Here is a 20,818-nt window from a genome sequence, read left to right as displayed (position 1 = left end):
CCCACAGCTAAACCAACCAGGCCAAGAGAGGAGGAATCACCAGCTGATCTCATGGGAACTGAACAAAGCACATGAATCACAAAATGATTTGTTACATGTTTGATCTATTCTGTCTTTTAAATTGGTTGTTAAGAAACATTTAAATTCACTGTTTACATTTAAATTCACCCCTGAGACCCAGCTTTGTGGTGACTCTCTCTGGGTGTTTACAGTAGTAGACACCCTCATCTGACTTTGAGACAGTATGGATGGTCATTTCTCCTGCAGTCTGGGTCTGGATGAGTGATCCATCTTTATATAAATCAGCTGTGAGGTGTGATGTGATAGTGGGGTGAAGTAAACAGTGTAGAGTCAGAGGATCTCCCTCAGTCACAGGATGGACAAAACTCTCCAGAATCACACCACCATCTAGACCAGAGAAAACACTTTACTCATCTATTACAGAGAGAAGGATTCCAGCATGAACACTAACAGGTATTACCTAACAGGTTTGGGACACAGAATATAAATACAATACACCCAATCTTTGGAAATTAGAATAATGTCTTACACACACACACACACACACACACACACACACACACACAGAACTGTTAGAGTAACAGCTTTCTTTATTAACCCTCACCCTGGTTCTTGGTCAGTATCTGATAATTCTGATAGTGTCCACCATGGACACAGCCTGTCAGGCTTCACACCCCTGATTATCCTGCCTGCTGCCCCATAGCCTCTCTCTTTCTCTCTCTCTCTCTCTCTCTCTCTCTCTCTCTCTCTCTCTCTCTCTCTGTGTGTGTTCTGGTGCCCTCTGTTCTGTGTGGATGGGGTGCATATAATTGTTTATGTTCCAGTGTTCATTTTCTTGTGTTCATTTCCCAGTAACCGGTGAAGCACCATTCACATAAACATTATTCTACATCACCAGAGTGAGGGCCAGGGGAAGCTTCTCTGGTTATTCTGCACTACTGTCAGTACAGTGTTTGGGTTGAAGCCATGTATCACATCATCATCAGTATCATGTACACAACCATGAATTTAACTTGGATTCATGTTTATAAACTGTAGATTATCCATTAAAGTCTTTGATTTGTTTGTCCACAGTGACCAGAAGACGCCTCTAAAAATTTTTAAAGAAAAGCTGGAGTCAGTGTTTAAGGTGTGTAAGTGTGTGTGTGTGTGTGTGTGTGTGTGTGTGTGTGTGTGTGTGTGTGTGTGTGTGTGTGTGTGTGTGTGTGTGTGAGGAGGGAAGGGTCTTTATTATTAGAGTGTGTTTGGATCATAGATCATGATGAGACTCTGTGGTTTACTGGTTCATGCTTTACTTTAATGGCTGTTTGTAATTTAACTGATAATGAACGAAACTCAAACTTCACAAACTGTTCTAACTTTATAAAATTAACTAACATTTAAACTTTAAGATACAGCTCAGTTAATGTGATGCTTATGTTCTTTTATAAACCATAATGTGCACATGACCACCCAATCCCACTCAGTTCAGTCCTCTCTTCTGTTTAATTGATTATCCTGTGTTAAAAAGATCTGTATATGACACTAGTTTTACTGATACTGTTTATTCAGGAGCTGGAGGACAAAATCATCTCTCTGGTGAAGAATGAGCTGAAGAGATTTAAGAATCTACTGAGCTCAGATTACCCAGCATGCACTGAGAGACAGGTGGAGGATGAGGAGGATCAGAGCAGTGTCAGAGAGGGGGCGCTGGAGATCACACTGCACGTCCTGAGGAAGATGAACCAGACAGACCTCGCTAACACACTACTAACCAGTAAGAGTTCTGGGTCATGACATTATTACATTTAGCAGGTGCTTTTAATGAAGGAAAATAAATACTTACAATTGTGAGTACAATTCAAGCAATTGAGGGTTAATGGTCTTGCTCATATGCCCAACAGTGGCAGCTTTGCAGTGGTGGGGCTTGAACTGACAACCTTCTGATTGTTGGTACAGTACATTAACTGCTGGACTATGTGTCATGTGTTTGCAGAATGCTGAGGTTTTGCCGATACATTGTTATTCTTTAGGGTTGAGATTTAATTTGACCAATGAGATTTGACCACAAATCACTGGCAGATTTTTTTTTCTATGTCCACATACACCCCCCCCCCCCCCCAAGTATCCAAGTATATGTTAATGAATGAATCATATGAGAGTTTGGATACAATTGCAATCAAGTTTACTCAAAAGTGGAATAGTTCAAGTGGTCAGACACTATTTAATGTTAAAAGGATCACTTAAAATAAAGTGTCACTTTATTCTTTGTAACTGAGATTGGAACACAGGTCCTATCTCACAGATCACAGGTTGTTTCCCCCCACACTCCTTGTGTGTGTGGTGGAACCTTAGCTGGTTTTTAACTACTGACCATTCAGTGTTATTAATAACCAGTAAATATTATCAACAAAATAATGTATAATACAATGTCCATTGAAATCTTGAAATCTAAGGCTGTCAGTCCCTGAATTGACTAAAATTTACCACTGGACGTTTCATGCCCAATCTAGCAGGAATAAACAATCTATTTATAACAATCTGTTTATCTCTTTTCCTGTAACTCCTGTAATGAGTCTTATGAATGAATCTAAAAGAGATTAGCATGTGTTCTGTTGTCTTCCTCTTTTATCAGAACTGGCCCCTGCTTGCCACAGAAAGCTCAAATCCAAACTGAGGGACAAATGTCAGAAGATTCATGAAGGAATCTCACAACAGGGAACCACAACACTTCTGAATGAGATCTACACAGAGCTCTACATCACAGAGGGAGGGAGTGGAGAGGTCAGTAATGAACATGAGGTGAGACAGATTGAGGCAGCATCCAGGAGACCAGCAACACAGGAGACACCCATCAAATGCAGTGACATCTTTAGACCCTTACCAGGACAAGACAAAGCCATCAGAACTGTGCTGACTAAAGGAGTGGCTGGAATTGGCAAAACAGTCTCTGTGCAGAAATTCCTTCTGGACTGGTCTGAAGGAAATGTAAATCAGGATGTTCTCTTCATATTCCCACTTCCTTTTAGGGAGCTGAATTTGATGAAGGAGAAAAAGTTCAGTCTGGTGGAGCTTCTTCATCGCTTTTTCCCAGAAACATGTGAATTAAAACCTAAACATTATACCAGCTACAAAATTCTGCTCATCTTTGATGGTTTGGATGAGTGTAGACTTCCTCTAGGTTTCCAGAACAATGAGAGATTGAGGGATGTAACAGAGTCAACCTCAGTTGATGTGCTGCTGACAAACCTCATCAAGGGGAATCTGCTTCCCTCTGCTCTCCTCTGGATAACCTCTCGACCAGCAGCAGCCAATCAGATCCCTCCTGAGTGTGTTGACCAGGTAACAGAGGTAAGAGGGTTCAGTGAACCACAGAAAGAGGAATATTTCAGGAAGAGAATCAGTGATCAGGGCCTGGCCAATAGAATCATCACACACATGAAGTCGTCAAAAAGCCTCTACATCATGTGCCACATTCCAGTCTTCTGTTGGATTGCATCCACTGTTTTAGAGAGAATGTTGGGTGAAGCAGAGAGTGGAGAGATCCCCAAGACTCTGACTCAGATGTTCACACACTTCCTGATCTTTCAGCTCAGACACAAGGATCAAAAGTATGGACGAAGTATGAAAGGACAAAAAGGTCCCACTCACCCACGTCACATGAGAAAACATGTTTTGGCACTGGGAAAACTGGCTCTCCAACAGCTAGAAAAAGGCAACCTGATCTTCTATGAGGAAGACCTGAGAAACAGTGGCATTGATGTCAGAGAAATGACAGTGTATTCAGGAATGTGCACTCAGATCTTCAGAGAGGAGTTTGAGCTACAGCTGGGGAAGGTGTTCAGCTTTGTACATCTGAGTGTTCAGGAGTTTCTGGCTGCTTTATATGTGTTTATTTCCTTCATCTCCACCAACACCAATGTGCTGCAACAGAAACACCCTGGATTTTTCAGTATTTTCAAAACCCCAATGTCTGTCTTCCTCAACATTGCAGTGGACAAGGCCTTACAGAGTCAAAATGGACACCTGGACCTTTTCCTCCGCTTCCTTCTGGGTCTCTCACTGGAGTCCAATCAGACTCTCTTACGAGGCCTACTGACAGAGACAGGAAGCAGCTCTCCCAGCAAAGAGGAAACAGTCAAGTACATCAAGGAGAAGATCAGTGACAGTCCCTCTACAGAGAAATCCATCAATCTGTTCCACTGTCTGAATGAACTGAATGATCATTCTCTAGTGCAGGAAGTCCAAACATACCTGAGCAGAGGAGGTAACAGTAGTCTCCATGGAGCCAGACTGTCTCCTGCTCAGTGGTCAGCTCTGGTGTTTGTGTTGCTGAACTCAGAAGAGGACCTGGATGAGTTTGACCTGAGGAAATATGACCCATCAGAGGAATGTCTACTGAGACTGCTGCCAGTGGTCAAAGCATCCAGAAAAGCCATGTGAGTATTTTCATTTAGAGATGAACAGTGGGTGTAGCAGGCAGTGGATGTTCTTGACTCAGAAGGTCTTCTGTGAAAAATTAAAAGGAGAGTGAGAGAGAACATTAGAGAGAGAGCAGGATAGAGAGATCCTACATTAAAGCACATGTAGGTGATTGAAGGCTCCAACACCAGGTGCTTAAGTTAAACCATAAAGTTGTGGAACATTGGAATGTAGTAACACTGTCCAGTGATTCATTAGTCTAAATGTATTAATGATGGTTAAATGATATTTGATGTCATGGGTAGTTGTGTGTCTGTGTGTTGAGAATGGTCCTACATTTACAACAGTGCCAACAGTGTTTATAGTTCACACTCTTAGTGAAACAGACAGAAAATGTGCTGCGGTGTAACATACAGAAGTGTTCAAGTACGAACTATCAGTGTGTACACACGCACGCATGCACGCACACACACACACCACAGCACACAGTGTAACATACAAAAGGGTTTAAATATGAACTATCAGTTCAGCTTTCTGACCAACATTACAGTTCAACCACTACTGACCAATACAGAGAAAAGTGTATAAGGATGAGCATGACCAGTGTGTACACACAATATCTCAGACCACTAGTGAAAATGATTGTTTTGCATTTCTCTCAAGTTTAATACAATGCTTTTCTTTACAAATCATATAATCAGCATAAATTGTCTGATCAGTTTAAAGTTTTTTCATGAATTTCAGAAAGTGTTAGTATTTGGCTCTACTCAAATGCATGTAAGCACAGTTGTAAAACTGACCATATCAGTTCTTTTGTACAAAAAGTCAGATGTCCTTGAGTCCTCACACAAGCAGTGCAGGAGAAGTGAGTCAGTTCTGATCCAACTGAAACATGTGAACCGTCCTCCTCTCCCCAGTATTTTACTGCACACATACAGTCCATGAAGGACAAACTCCAGGGACACATTTCATGTCAACAGCAGACCTGACTGACTGTTGTGGTCTGCAGACCAACCATCCATTATTTGGTGACCTGTCTTTGTTTGCTAATGAATGTTATTTGTCATGTCTTTGTCCATTTTGTCTTTGATGAAGACACAGTAGTGTTGAAATGTTGCTGTGTTTGTAAAATTAAAAGGCTGAAAATGTATCAGTGTGTTCCAGACCTTTCAAGCTCTTCTTTACATTTTCATTAGCAGTTCAGATCTTTTAATTCATCATCCTCTGACTGAACTACATTATTTAATGTATTAAATATTTTACAGACTATCTGGCTGTGGTCTCACAGAAGAGTCTTGCAAATCTCTCACATCAGTTCTACAAACAGAAAACTCACTGAGAGAGCTGGAGATGAATAATAATGACCTGCAGAATTCAGGAGTGGAGCAGCTCTGTGCTGGACTGAAGAGTTCACACTGTAAAGTGGAGATTCTCAGGTGAGTTTTCTGTGACTATTTTGAATGTAAATAAAGAGCCATTTTAAAAAGGTCAGTGTCAACTCCCTTATAGTACAGTATTAAACAAACATTGCCAGGCAAGGCAATGCAAGGAAATATACACTTTTATATTATAAAGTTCTCTTCTCTAAATATTTCTAAATATTTTCTGTTGAAACCTCACTGCATTTCATTAAATGACCACACTGTGGAGACAAAGAGTTACATCTGTGATGCATGAGCAGATGTAGCCTCGAAGCGAGCGAAGAATGTATTCAGCTCGTTCGCCAGAGACTCATCCGCACTCATCAGTCCAGAGGGTGGGCTCCTGTAGTCCGTCTATAAGAGAAATATAACATTGTAAAGAGGAGACACAGATGAGTCCTTGTCCACATATACATTTGTATTTATTACAATGCTGCTTCAACTAGGCACTTTGGCATTTTGTCCACAAGCTGCATTTTTGGTCATCTGAGCGCAGACATTTAGCAAAATGTCTTACAGGATGAATATATTCAGAAACTCCAACAACAGTGTTGTAAAATGAAGCGTTCTAATGTAAGATTTTCACTGAATGAATTTATCTAGTTTATGTATGGAAAACATTGTAACATCAGTCCATTCTAATCTCTCTGCAAATAAAAGCCCTTAAAAATCTTAATTAAAACATTTAAAGCTGAACCATTGAGGTTCTGGACAAATTACAGGACACTTACAAGCACACATGATTCCCTTGTGTATTTGGGTGGGAGACCCTGTTCTCATTATGATTTACACCGTGTGTTCAACACATGTTGAGATGAGCTGAACTGACAGCCATGCTGGAGGAAAGAACGCAACAAGTTAATATTCATTCAATAGAACTGAAAGGTTTATTGGTTATTCCTTAAGATAAACCTGTGATCTCTCTCCATGGGTGTTTTTATGAAACATGTAGCTGGCTAATATTAGTAACCTTAAGCTTGCCAAGTTACAGTATAATGTTGGTTACGACACCTAGATACCTCACACTAACGTCATATTAGCTTGACTTAGGAGTGAATGTTGGCTGCTAATTTTTTCATCAAGCCAGAGACATCAAACTAAAATAGAACAGTGATGGTAGAAGACGTGGAGTCAGCAGAGAGAGAAACTGAGCAGACAGCTGACAGTAAACTCAGGACATCTGAACACAGTAGTGAGGAACAATGTTCAGCGCTGGACGAGTGAACCTGTGGACTTAATTACAAGAGATAAAGAAAGACACACAAGACACAGTAATCAGTAATCAGGAGATTAGGAGGAGAGAAGGAGTGAAGTGTGTGTGTGTGTGTGTGTGTGTGTGTGTGTGTGTGTGTGTGTGTGTGTGTGTGTGTGTGTGGTGCATAGCATGTGTGGTGTTTTGTATTACATCAGAACTTTAGATCAGACATTTCTGCACCCATAATTCATCATTTGATACTACATAATTCAGATGCACTGAGAATTATAACCACACGTAGAACTATAACCACACGTAGAATTATAATCACGTGTAGAATTATAACCAAATGTAGCAATATAACCACACGCAGAATTATAACCACTTGTAGAATTATAACTAAATATAGAATTATAACTAAATATAGAATTATAACCACACACAGAGTTTTTGGAATCTTGAAATACAACCTTTTTCGAGGGGATGAATCAAAGAATGGAGATACTTGTAAAGTGATATAAAATATTAAGTGCTGACAGAAATGAAACCTTTCTCAGGTAATAATATTTATGTTTATGTAACCCACACCCTTGATTTATTGGTGATGATTCATTCAAATTGTAATCTTATGGGTTAATTAATGACTCCCTGACTGACCTCATGTGAATGTCTTAATCTGATAAGGAATTAAACAGTATGTATTTAGTTTATTATACACTTAACTTGTGTACCCTGAAATTCCTCTGTGCTGTAAGGCCATTTTAATGTGTCACCACAAGATGTTCACTGGTCCCATCTGTCCCCCCAATAAATATGTTCTGCAGGCCTCAACTGGACATTTGGTGCTAAAATGATTTGCCAGCCAGTAAATCAGACCTCACAGTTTAGTTCAGGGTCAATATGACTACTGTTTATACACAGTAAACCAGACCTCACACTGTTTAGTTCAGGGCCAATATGACTACTGTTTATACACAGTAAACCAGACCTCACACTGTTTAGTTCAGGACCAATATGACTACTGTTTATACACAGTAAACCAGACCTCGCACTGTTTAGTTCAGGGCCAATATAACTACTGTATATACACAGTAAACCAGACCTCACACTGTTTAGTTCAGGGCCAATATGACTACTGTTTGAAATCTTATTTATTATACAGATTGACACAAGTATGTTTCATTTACTGTTTATAATGCTTCACCTCAATTGAAACGTGTGTGTGTGTGTGTGTGTGTGTGTGTGTGTGTGTGTGAGAAAGAGAGAGAGAGAGAGAGAGCGAGAGCGAGAGCGAGAGAGAGACAGATCTATTATTTGTGTGTGAGACAGAACTATTATCTGTGAGTTTGTGTGTGTGTGAAATAGAGAGAAGCGAGAGACAGACAGATCTATTTGTGTGTGTGAGAGAGAGAACTATTATCTGTGAGTTTGTGTGTGTGGGAAATAGAAACTATGTGTCCAGGCTACATCCCACACATTATAGTAACATGGCTGTCTTTAGGGTTCACAAATTATGAAGAAAATCATCAGTATTATCTTACAGTGTTTGATAAATGGTAAAGGAGTGTTGGAGGCAGCCATCTTCAGTTGCTGGTTATTTCAGCTGCAGATGATTAGAGAGAGATACCAACCTTTATACATCTCTGTTATGTACCAGTGTAGGGGGAGAGACCACAACAGACACTTTATTCTGAGCACAAACCATTATTACTAAAAAGTGATAGAGATCTACAAACATGCCATCTATCTCTATGGGGAGTATAAGCCAGAATAAAAACCAAACCCAACACCTGCTCCACCCCAAACATGTCTTCATTACACATAAACCAGAAGAGGGAAAAGAAAATACAGTAGTAGATGTAACAAGTTCAAATCCACTCAGTGAATGTACAGTAATCTTCTACACCCATGATCTTTTATGTTGATACACACAGCCACACAATAGACTACGCTACCCAACACTGGCACAATGACCTGGGGGAGTTGTTCTAGGACAGAGCCAACTCTGGAAACTGAAGGTACAAATCTGTGTTCTATTAGCATGCCTGAGTTCAGTCTGTCTATTAAATCTTATCAGGCTGCAGTTATGGAGTGTTTGTAGTTTCACTGTAACTGTAGTGTGGTAGCAGCAGGGTGTGTTTGGGTGTGTGTAGGGCACCAGAATGGTCAGAAACAGTATAACACCATTATATGTAGTGAAGATAATGTTCCTAATATTTTTCTCAACTAAAACTGAGAGCACACGAAACAGCAGAAAACAGTTTGGTCTAGAAATACAGTAATAACCTTGTGATTGTTGCCCTTGTGTTTTTAGGAAGTCTATGTTGACGTATCAAAAAATGTCAATAGGTACAGTAAAAACAGTCCACAAATTTGTAAAAAATAAAGGTAGTAACATGAATATCCAAGAAACACTTGTATCCAGCAGTAACAGGAAAATATGTGACGTTTCTCAATTTGAGTGACAGTAATTTTATCCAATCACATATGTGGTAGGACAGCCGGGGCAGCAGAATATTGAATGACGTCATTACAGTGGCCAATAGCATCAGAGGAGCTGTTTTAACTTACTGAGGTGAAGAGAACTGTAGTGGATCATGAAAATGACAGAAAATCTCAAACTGGAATTGGAGGATATTTGCTGCTATGGTGATTTCCAAGAGAAAAGGAAAATACCAGAAAGGGACAGACAAAAAGTAAAAGTAGATGGACTAAGACAGACAGACAAAGCCTGTAAGATTTTTTCACTGAATCTCTGATCGTCAATCATGGCTAACAGCTAACTAGGTAATGTTAGCAAAGAAAGTCTAGCTATGTTGATTTGTTTAGTTGTTTACTGTTCAGCACAGATATCTAACCAGCTAACAGTCTCAACAATTTGACCAAACCGTCAATAAGCAAGATTGGATTGGACTTCTTGTCTTTGCAACAATCAAGTTAAAGTCTTTTGGAGAAATGCGGTTGGATGTTCACGTAGTTGCGAGCAGGAGGGAGGAGGGTGCGGGTGTGACGGGAGATTTGACGGGGATGTGATTTATAACATCTGGTGTTCATGAAGTACAGCTGTGTATTAATCAGTAGGTCCCCTACATCAGTTTAAACACATTTAAACCTTGTAGCTAGGTTACAGGTGGTTACTAGGTTACAGGTGGTCACTAGGTTACAACCGCGATCACGCTATCCGCGCTTTAGCGATTCACGGTCAAGTCATCCGCGCTTTAAATTCATTGCGCCTATATGCGTGATTTTACGGTATTTCGCTGCTCACCGCAATCTAACTCTTCCTAAGCAAAGAAACAGACTTGCGTATTTTTAAGAGCTTTGAAGGACATGCACGTTTACTACATTTAAAAGTACAAAATACAGTTTACTTGATTGAACTAGATTAATTGCATAATTACATTAAACACAATTGGTAATATATTTCTTAATAAGAAATATACATCTTAATAAGCATTGTGGAAAATGCTTTTTCTACATAATGTTTCTCAGAAGGTTATTATAGATCTTGACGGCCAGCTGAAACAGGGGTTATCACTAGTGAAATGTGGCAATTGTGCAGGGCAGGGGAACTCCAGGGGTGAAATATTCCACTGCCAATTGAATGGTGGCCCTTGGTCATCACCAGATCATGAATAAATCTATATTGAAGTTTTACATATTTTTCTGAATTTTAACAAAATGCAAAAACAGTTCCACTACCACATGTGAGTAGAAGCCCTTGACTATTAGCAGAGTAAGTTTGGACACTCACTGTACAATGTTCATAAATCCATATTAAAGTCAAACTACCTTTAGGTGAAATAATGCACTCATTTTGTATAGACTGAATTTGCAGAGTAAGTTTGGACAGATTTCACTCTACTATTTTTCATAAACTCCTATTAAAATAATAATACCTTTGGGTGAATTCATCTACTCATTTCATTCAGGTTGATTTGGATATCTATTTCTCAGAAATGTCCCATAAAGCCAAGACAGTTCCATGACCACATGAGTACATTTATATTTACTTTTACAGCATTTGGCAGATGCTCTTATCCAGAACGACTTATCCAGAACAAAGAAAAGTGCTTTGTCATTTCCTCATAGAACAGATCCTAGCCAGTAAAGTAGGTTAGAGTGCAAGATACCAATGAACTAGAATACTGTTGAAATACAGGGATCAATGCTAATGTCTAGAAGTACAAAATACATTTAAGCTGTATAACAGACAATCAGTGCAATAAACAATAAGTACTAGAGTTAGTCAACACAGGAGCAGTCAACAGAGTAATAAACAAGTACTAGAGTTAGTCAACACAGGAGCAGTCAACATCAGAGTAATAAACAAGTACTAGAGTTAGTCAACATAGGAGCAGTCAGGGTAGTAAACAATAAGTACTAGAGTTAGTCAACATAGGAGCAGTCAACATCAGGGTAGTAAACAAGTACTAGAGTTATTCAACATAGGAGCAGCCAACATCAGTAATAAACAATAAGTACTAGAGTTAGTCAACATAGGAGCAGTCAACATCAGTAATAAACAATAAGTACTAGAGTTAGTCAACATAGGAGCAGTCAGGGTAGTAAACAATAAGTACTAGAGTTATTCAACATAGGAGCAGCCAACATCAGTAATAAACAATAAGTACTAGAGTTAGTCAACATAGGAGCAGCCAACATCAGTAATAAACAATAAGTACTAGAGTTAGTCAACATAGCAGTCAACATCAGAGTAATAAACAACACCCTACAATAAGTACTAGAGTTTCAGTTAGTCAACATAGGAGCAGGTTCAGTGGTCATTTAAATATTCCACAAACAGATGGATCTTCAGTCTGTGTTTGAAGACTGCGAGGGACTCTGCTGTCCAGACAGCACGCGGAAGTTTAATAATCCCATATTAAAGTCATACTACCATTAGGGGAATTCATGTACTCATTTACAATATGCTGATTTTGGATATCTATTTCTCAGAGATATTCCCATAATGACAAAATAATTCCACTATACTATATACTATGGAGTATGTTTTGATATCTGTTGTATCTACTGTAGTGTATATTGTAATATTGTATCTACTGTAGGGTATATTGTGATATCTGTTGTATCTACTGTAGGGTATATTGTAATGTCTGTTCTATCTACTGTAGGGTATATTGTGATATCTGTTGTATCTACTGTAGGGTATATTGTAAGGTCTGTTCTATCTACTGTAGGGTATATTGTGATATTTGTTGTATCTACTGTAGGGTATATTGTGATATCTGTTGTATCTACTGTAGGGTATATTGTAAGGTCTGTTCTATCTACTGTAGGGTATATTGTGTTATCTGTTGTATCTACTGTAGGGTATATTGTGATATCTGTTGTATCTACTTGCAGTCTAGCTATCTGTAATCTTGAGGAAAACACTTGTGAAAGTCTGGCATCAGCTTTGCAACTTCCAAAAAAAAGTATGCATCGCTTAGGATTCTTAGACTTTCTCTCTGAGTCACAGAAATGTGACAGTGTTTTAACTCCTGTTATCACAGCCAGATGCAGAATTCTGCCAAGATTTTACTGGCATCATCTCATACAGTCTGACATGTAACAGTCTTATAAGACCACTGAAATCACACAGTGTAAGTCCAGCTTTAGGGTTCTTCTGATGTAGTTTAATAGTGCACTAGAGTTCTGAAGGGCTGAATAAAAATAAGAGCTAAAATAAACACAGACAGCAGCAATCTGAAGAAGAGTGAACAAAACCATCTGCCATGGAGGACGCCAGAGAGAGATGAGCGTGGAGGAACCTCCAACTACAGTTACCAGCCTCTCTAGCTGCTCCATGCAGGCTGCTCTGGAAGTGCATCTCACTCTCTGTCTCTCTCTACCTGTTTCCCTCCTTTCTGCAGACTGTCTGGTTGTTTGGTCACAGAGGAAGGCTGTTCTTCTCTGGCTTCAGCTCTGAGGTCAAACCCCTCCCACCTGAAAGAACTGGACCTGACGTACAACCACCCAGGAGAGTCAGGAGTGAAGCTGCTCTCTGCTAGACTGGAGGATCCCCACTGCAGACTGGACACTCTCAGGTATGGAACGTTAGTGTGTGCTTACGTGTATGTGTGTGTGTGCACGTGTGTATTTCTGTGTGTGTTTATGAAAGAGTGAGAATGAGAAAATACTGAAAACTGAGTCTTCCATTCCTGAGTAGTGCAGTTCCCATATCATACTGTGGTGGCTGGTGAGTTCACTCTCCATCATTCTCCTGTAGGAACTGCTGAGTTTTAGTTGACATGCTACATTTCCTCAGCCTCCTCAGGAAGTACAGATGCTGTTCTGTCAGCAGTTTATAAACTCTGTTCCATTTTTTGAGGTTAGTTGTAATTCATTTATGAACCACAGGGTGTCAGTAGCAGCGAGTCGGTTCATGTGTGTAGCAATTGTAGAGTGAGAGAATACAACTCCAAGAGTTCTAGTTATTGTAGTTATTATAGCCGTTCTAATGCAGTTGTCTGCGTACATCTCATACCTTTTGAAAACATTGTGGTTGTGTGTAGTTTATTGCATTGTTATTTGTAATCACAGATCATTATTTGGTGGATAATGTTATTCTCTGTGAAGTTTGCTGCATTGTGTGTTGTGTATATCAGTACGTGTTGTGGCTGGCTTGTTGTTGATTTGTCTTTCATGTGATTCAGTTTCACGTTTCCTCCTGTTGTCAATAAAACTGTGAACAAGAGCTGAACATTTTCAGAGTTCTGATGTCAGGAGAGTGTTAACCTTCAGGTCATGCTGTGTATCATACATAAACAGAGGACACAGCAGATACTGTTGGGATTTCTTTATGATGTGGGGGGGGTGTTGTAGGTCCAGGTGAGGTCCTCACTGATGTGGGGTGTGTGTTGTAGGTCCAGGTGAGGTCCTCACTGATGTGGTGTTTGTTGTAGGACCAGGTGAGGTCCTCACTGATGCGTTGTTTGTTGTAGGACCAGGTGAGGTCCTCACTGATGCGTTGTTTGTTGTAGGACCAGGTGAGGTCCTCACTGATGCGTTGTGTGTCTTGTAGGTCCAGGTGAGGTCCTCACTGATGCGTTGTGTGTCTTGTAGGTCCAGGTGAGGTCCTCACTGATGCGTTGTGTGTTGTAGGTCCAGGTGAGGTCCTCACTGATGCGTTGTGTGTTGTAGGTCCAGGTGAGGTCCTCACTGATGTGGTGTGTGTTGTAGGTCCAGGTGAGGTCCTCACTGATGTGGTGTGTGTTGTAGGACCAGGTGAGGTCCTCACTGATGTGGTGTGTGTTGTAGGTCCAGGTGAGCTCCTCACTGATGTGAACTCCAGGAAGGTGAAGGAGTTCACCTCCATCTCTCCTGTCTGTAGTGGTGTGTGCTGTTGCTCCTCCTTCCTCCTTGGGTCAACAATCATCTTCTTGGTCTTGTCTGCATTCAGGGAGAGATTGTTGTCATGTCACCATGTCTGTCACCTCCCTCCTGTATGCTGTCTCATCCAGTGATCAGTCAAACCAGTTTGATGATGCTGGTGTTGTACTGGGTGGCCACACAGTCCTGGGGGGTCCCAGTGTTCAGTCCTTGTGCTGGATGTACATTGCCAGTTCTGACTGACTGATTCTGTCTGTTAGAAAGTTCAGCCCCCATTTACAGAAGGAGGGTGTGAGTCCAGTGGTGAGTGTTTCAGTCAGTTTGGTTGGGGTGACTGTGTTGACTGCTGAGCTGTAATCAGTGAACAGCACTGGAGCATAACTGTCCATGTCCTCCAGATGTGTGAGAGACGTGTGGATGTCAGTGCTGACAGTGTCTTCAGTGCACTGGTTCTGGTGGGCTGTAAACTGGTGGGGTCCTCTGGACAATAACGGACATTATAGTAGTAAGAATATAGACAATTAGGATAAGAATAATAAGTAGTGAGATGGAGAAAAATAAATAAAGAAATATGGAACAATAAGCAATTAATGTCTAGTGTGGTTTTCTAGAAGTCCTAGTCTGGTCCCGACGGTGTGCACATGACCGAAACTCTTCCTGTATGAGATCATCCATGAAGGGCAGCGGGGAAGTAGCTGTGTGGGGTGGAGGTGTGGGGGGCATCATGGGGTGGTGGGAGGAGCCATGGCAGCTGAGACAGTAACGTCATGACATCAGGGGTAGGTGAACCTCAGCAGACAGAGAGACTAGATTATTAGACATGTCCAGGTAGAGGGTGTGTAAATTAGGAAACTATGATGTGCAAAGATGGACTGTGGCAGAAATAGCTGTGGCAGCACAGCTAAAAGGAACAACAGGCATGATCAACACTCCGCCGCTCTCAGTCAACTAACTAGAGAGACAAAAGAGAGGTGAAGTGACAGCATCATCACATCCCAGTTTACCAGAACTCTCAATGCCCAGAACGATGTGTGTGTCTGAAATGGAGAGAGAGAGCGATAACTATTATCTGTGTGTGTTTGTGTGAGAGAGAGACAGAACTATTATCTGTGTGTGTTTATGTGAGAGAGAGACAGAACTATTATCTGTGTGTGTGAGAGAGGGAGAGAGAGAGAGAGAGAGAGACAGAACTATTATCTGTGTGTGTGTGAGAGAGAGAGAGAGAGAGAGACAGAACTATTATCTGTGTGTGAGAGAGAGAGAGAGCGCGAGAGAGAGACGGAACTATTATCTGTGTGTGAGAGAGAGAGAAAGAGATAGACAGAACTATTATCTGTGTGAGACAGAGAGAGAGAGAGAGAGAACTAATAACTGTGTGAGAGAACAAATAACTGTGAGAGAGAGAGAACAAATAACTGTGTGTGAGAGAGAAAGAGAGAGAGAAACACAACTATTACCTGTGTGTGAGAGAGAGAACTATTATCTCTGTGTGTGTGTGTGTGAGAGAGAGAGAGAGAGAGAAACAACTATTATCTGTGTGTGAGACAGAGAGAGACAGAACTATTATCTGTGTGTGAGACACAGAGAGAGAGAGAGAGAGAGAGAGAGAGAGAGAGAGAGAACTATTATCTGTATGTGAGAGAGAGAGAGAGAGGCAGAACTATTATCTGTGCGAGTGAGAGAAAGAGCGACAGAACTATTATGTGTGTGAGAGAGAGAGAGAGGCAGAACTATTATCTGTGTGTTTGTGATAGAGAGACAGAACTACAATCTGTGTGAGAGAGAGAACTATTATCTGTGTGTGAGAGAGAAATAGAGAGAGAGACAGAACTATTATCTGTGTGAGAGAGAGAGAACTATTATCTGTGTGAGAGAGAAATAGAGAGAAACAGAACTATTATCTGTGTGAGAGAGAGAGAAAGAGAGAAGGAGAGAGAGAGAGTAGCAGAACTATTGTGTGTTAGACAGAGAAAGAGAGACAGAACTATTATCTGTGTGTTTGTGATAGAGAGACAGAACTATTATCTGAGAGAGAGAGAGACAGAACTATTATCTGTGTGAGACAGAGAGAGAGACAGAAATATTATCCATGTGAGAGAGAGAGAGCCAGAACTATTATCTGTGTGTGAGAGAGAGAGAGAGAGAGAGAGAGAGAACTATTATCTGTATGTGAGAGAGAGAGAGAGGCAGAACTATTATCTGTGTGAGAGAGAGACAAAATTATCTGTGTGAGACCGAGAGAGAGAGAGAACTATTATCTGTGTGTGTGTGTGAGAGAGAGAGAGAGAGAGAGAGAGAGACAGAACTATTATCTGTGTGTGAGAGTTAACACACAGAAAATAGTTCTCTCTCTCTCTCGGTCTCAGATAATAATTTTGTTTCTCTGTCTCACACACAGATAATAGTTCTCTCTCTCTCTCTCTCTCTCGGTCTCACACAGATAATTTTGTCTCTCTCTCACACAGATAATAGTTCTGTCTCTCTCTCTTACACACACAGATAATAGTTCTCTCTCTCGGTCTCACATAGATAAAAATTTTGTCTCTCTGTCTCACACACAGATAATAGTTCTCTCTCTCTCTCTCACACAGATAATAGTTCTGTCTCTCTCTCTCTCAGATAATAGTTCTGTCTCTCTCTATTTCTCTCACACAGATAATAGTTCTGTCTCTCTCTCTCTCACTCTCTCTCACACAGATCATAGTTCTCTCTCTCTCACACAGATCATAGTTCTGTCTCTCTCTCTGTCTCACACAGATCATAGTTCTGTCTATCACAAACACACAGATAATAGTTCTGTCTCTCTCTCACACACAGATAATAGTTCTGTCTCTCTCTCTCTCACACACACAGATAATAGTTCTGTCTCTCTCTCTCTCACACACAGATAATAGTTCTGTCTCTCTCTCTCTCACTCATAGATAATAGTTCTCTCTCTCTCTCTCACACACACAGATAATAGTTCTCTCACACAGATAATAGTTCTGTCTCTCTCTCTTTCTCTCTCTCTCACACAGATAATAGTTCTGTCTCTCTGTCACACAGATAATAGTTCTGTTTCTCTCACTCTCTCTCTCTCACACAGATAATATTTCTTTCTCTCACACATAATAGTTCTGTCTCTCTCTCTCTCTCTCTCACACAGATAATAGTTCTGTCTCTCTCTCTCACACAGATCATAGTTCTCTCTCTCTCACAAACACACAGATAATAGTTCTGTCTCTCTCGCTCTCTCTCTCTCACACACACAGATAATAGTTCTGTCTCTCTCTCTCACACACACACACAGATAATAGTTCTTTCTCTCTCACACATAATAGTTCTGTCTCTCTCTCTCTCTCACACAGATAATAGTTCTCTCTCTGTCTCTCTCACACAGATAATAGCTCTGTTCTGTCACTCTCTCTCTCTGTCTCACACACAGATAATAGCTCTGTCTCTCTCTCTCACACACACAGATAATAGCTCTGTCTCTCTCTCTCTCTCTCTCTCATACACAGAGAGAGAGAGACAGAACTATTATCTGTGTGTGTGAGAGAGAGAGAGAGAGAGAGAGAGAGACAGAACTATTATCTGTGTGAGACAGAGAGAGAGACAGAACTATTATCTGTGTGTGTGAGAGAGAGATACAGAACTATTATCTGTGTGAGACAGAGAGAGAGAGCGACAGAATTATTATCTGTGTGAGAGAGATAGAGAGAGAGAGAACTATTATCTGTGTGAGACAGAGAGAGAGAGACAGAACTATTATCTGTGTGTGTGTGTGTGTGTGTGTGTGTGTGTGTGTGTGTGTGTGTGTGTGTGTGTGTGTGTGTGTGTGTGTGTGTGTGTGTGTGTGTGTGTGTGTTTCTTTAGGGTGGAGCACGCAGGGGAGATCAGAATCAAACCAGGACTAAGAAAATGTAAGAAGTAAATGTAATGTACTCACACACACACACACTCACACACACAGTATTTGTGATCTCTCCTCTAATGTCTCTTCTTGTGTGCAGATGCGTGTGACCTCACACTGGACCCAAACACAGCACACACACGTCTCTCTCTGTCTGAGGGGAACAGAAAGGTGACGTGTGTGTGGGAGCAGCAGCAGCAGTCGTATCCTGATCATCCAGACAGATTTGATTACTGTAAGCAGGTTGTGTGTAGAGAGAGTCTGACTGGACGCTGTTACTGGGAGGTTGAGTGGAGTGGGAGGGGGGCTGATATATCAGTGACATATAAAGGAATCAGGAGGAAAGGACGCAGTAGTGACTGTGTGTTTGGATGTAATCTAAAGTCCTGGAGGCTGAGCTGCTCTGATAACAGATACACTGTCTGGCACAATAATAAGAGAACTGACATCTCTGCCCCCTCCAGCTGCAACAGAGTAGGAGTGTATCTGGACTGGCCCGCCGGCACTCTGTCCTTCTACAGCGTCTCCTCTCACACACACACACTCACACACTTACACACATTCCACTCCACATTCACTGAGCCCCTCTATGCAGGGTTTTGGGTTTATTATAACTCCTCAGTGTGTGTGTGTGAGGTAGAATAGCCTCCTGTGTCCTGGAGGAACACCTGACTCTGCAGGGAAACACACAACTGGTGAACATCATACACACATGCCTGCTGAGTATAAAATACACACACACGCACACACACACAAACACACACACTCTTTGCTCTTTCTCTCACACACACACTCGCACTCTATAACTCTCTTGCACGCACTCTTGCACTCGCACACACACACAAAATACACCCCTATCTCTCACACACACTCCTCTACACACAACTAGTGGACATCATAATACACACATTTCCATACACATACACACACACCTCTCTCTTTCTCTCTGCCACACACACACACACACACACACTTTGCTCTTTCTCTCACACACAAACACACTCTACACTTCTCTCTTCACACATGCGCACACACAGACACACACACACACAACACCTTTCTCTCTCTCTCTCTCTCTCTCTCTCTCTCTCTCTCTCTCTCACTCACACAAAATACCACACCTGTATCAAAATACACCTGTATCTTTCTCACACACATACACACCTCTCTCTCACACACTCTTACACACACTACACTTCTTTCTTACACATACATGCTACACACCTCTCTCTGTCATACTCTATACCTCTCACTCTTTCACACACAGCACTCACACACAAACACACTCTACACTTCTCTCTTCACACATGCACACACACACACACACACACACACACACACACTACACTACACTACACTCTTTTGTGTGTCTCTCTCTCACACAGACACACAACACCTTTCTCTCTCTCTCTCACTCACTCACACACACACACACACACACACACACAAAATACACCTGTATCTTTCTCACACACATACACTCCTCTCTCACACACACTCTTACACACACTACACTTCTTTCTCACACATGCACGCTACACACCTGTCATACACTCTATACCTCCCACTCTTTCACACACACCACTCACTCACAAACACACAGTACATCTCTCCGTAACACACACATAATATACTTCTTTCACACAAACACACACAATCCACCTCTCTCTCTCTCTTACACGCACACACACATACTTTGTCTTTCACACACAAACATGCACTCTACACGTCTCTCACATACACACACAGCCTCTCACATGCACACACATAATATACCTCTCTCTCTCTCTCTCTCTCTCTCTCTCTCACACACACACATGAACACACACACACACACACACACACGAACGAACACACACACACGAACACACACACCACCTCTCTCTTTCTCTCTCACACACACTCTTACACACACACAAACCCGCGGTAGATCTCTCTGTGTCACACACACACACACACACACACACACACACACACCTCTCTCTCACACACACTATACTTCTTTCTGACACATACACACATCTTTCTCTGTCTCTTACACACACTACACCTGTCTCTCTCTGTCATAAACACACACGAACACACACCTCTCTCACACACACAAACACACAGTACATCTCTCTCTCTCACACACACACACACACATATTTTATGTCTTTCACACACAAACATGCACTCTATACCTGTCTCTCACACACACACAGCCTCTCACACACACACACATAATATACCTCTCTCTCTCTCTCTCTCTCTCTCTCAAACACACACACACACACACAGCCTCTCACACACACACACATAATATACCTGTCTCTCTCTCTCTCTCTCTCTCTCTCACACACACCTCTCTCACACACACAAACAGTACAGCTCTCTGTGACACACACAAAACACCTCTCTCGCTCACACACACTCACACACACACACTCTCTCTCTCTCACACCCCTCTCTCTCTCACACACACACAATACCACAAAATACACCTGTATCTTTCTCTTACACACATACACACACACCTCTCTCACACACACTCTTACACACACTACACTTCTT

The 20,818-nt window shown here is 41.3% G+C and overlaps 1 protein-coding gene across 1 annotated transcript; it reads left to right on the top strand.

Annotated features, from left to right (window-relative positions):
• Window positions 1–987: 987 nt before the first annotated feature.
• LOC118240892 (NLR family CARD domain-containing protein 3-like) lies at window positions 988–18,910 on the top strand. The gene is made up of 8 exons (XM_035523438.1): window positions 988–1,013; window positions 1,096–1,150; window positions 1,573–1,777; window positions 2,636–4,439; window positions 5,688–5,858; window positions 12,915–13,088; window positions 18,229–18,275; window positions 18,366–18,910. Exons 1-8 carry the CDS (start codon window positions 988–990, stop codon window positions 18,908–18,910), a joined length of 3,027 nt encoding a protein of 1,008 aa, XP_035379331.1.
• The last annotated feature ends 1,908 nt before the right edge of the window (window positions 18,911–20,818 follow it).

This window comes from Electrophorus electricus (genome assembly GCF_013358815.1).
Source record: "Electrophorus electricus isolate fEleEle1 chromosome 5 unlocalized genomic scaffold, fEleEle1.pri SUPER_5_unloc_3, whole genome shotgun sequence".
In the NCBI taxonomy this organism is placed as follows: domain Eukaryota; kingdom Metazoa; phylum Chordata; class Actinopteri; order Gymnotiformes; family Gymnotidae; genus Electrophorus; species Electrophorus electricus.
This window is presented reverse-complemented; position numbering and strand designations above follow the sequence as displayed.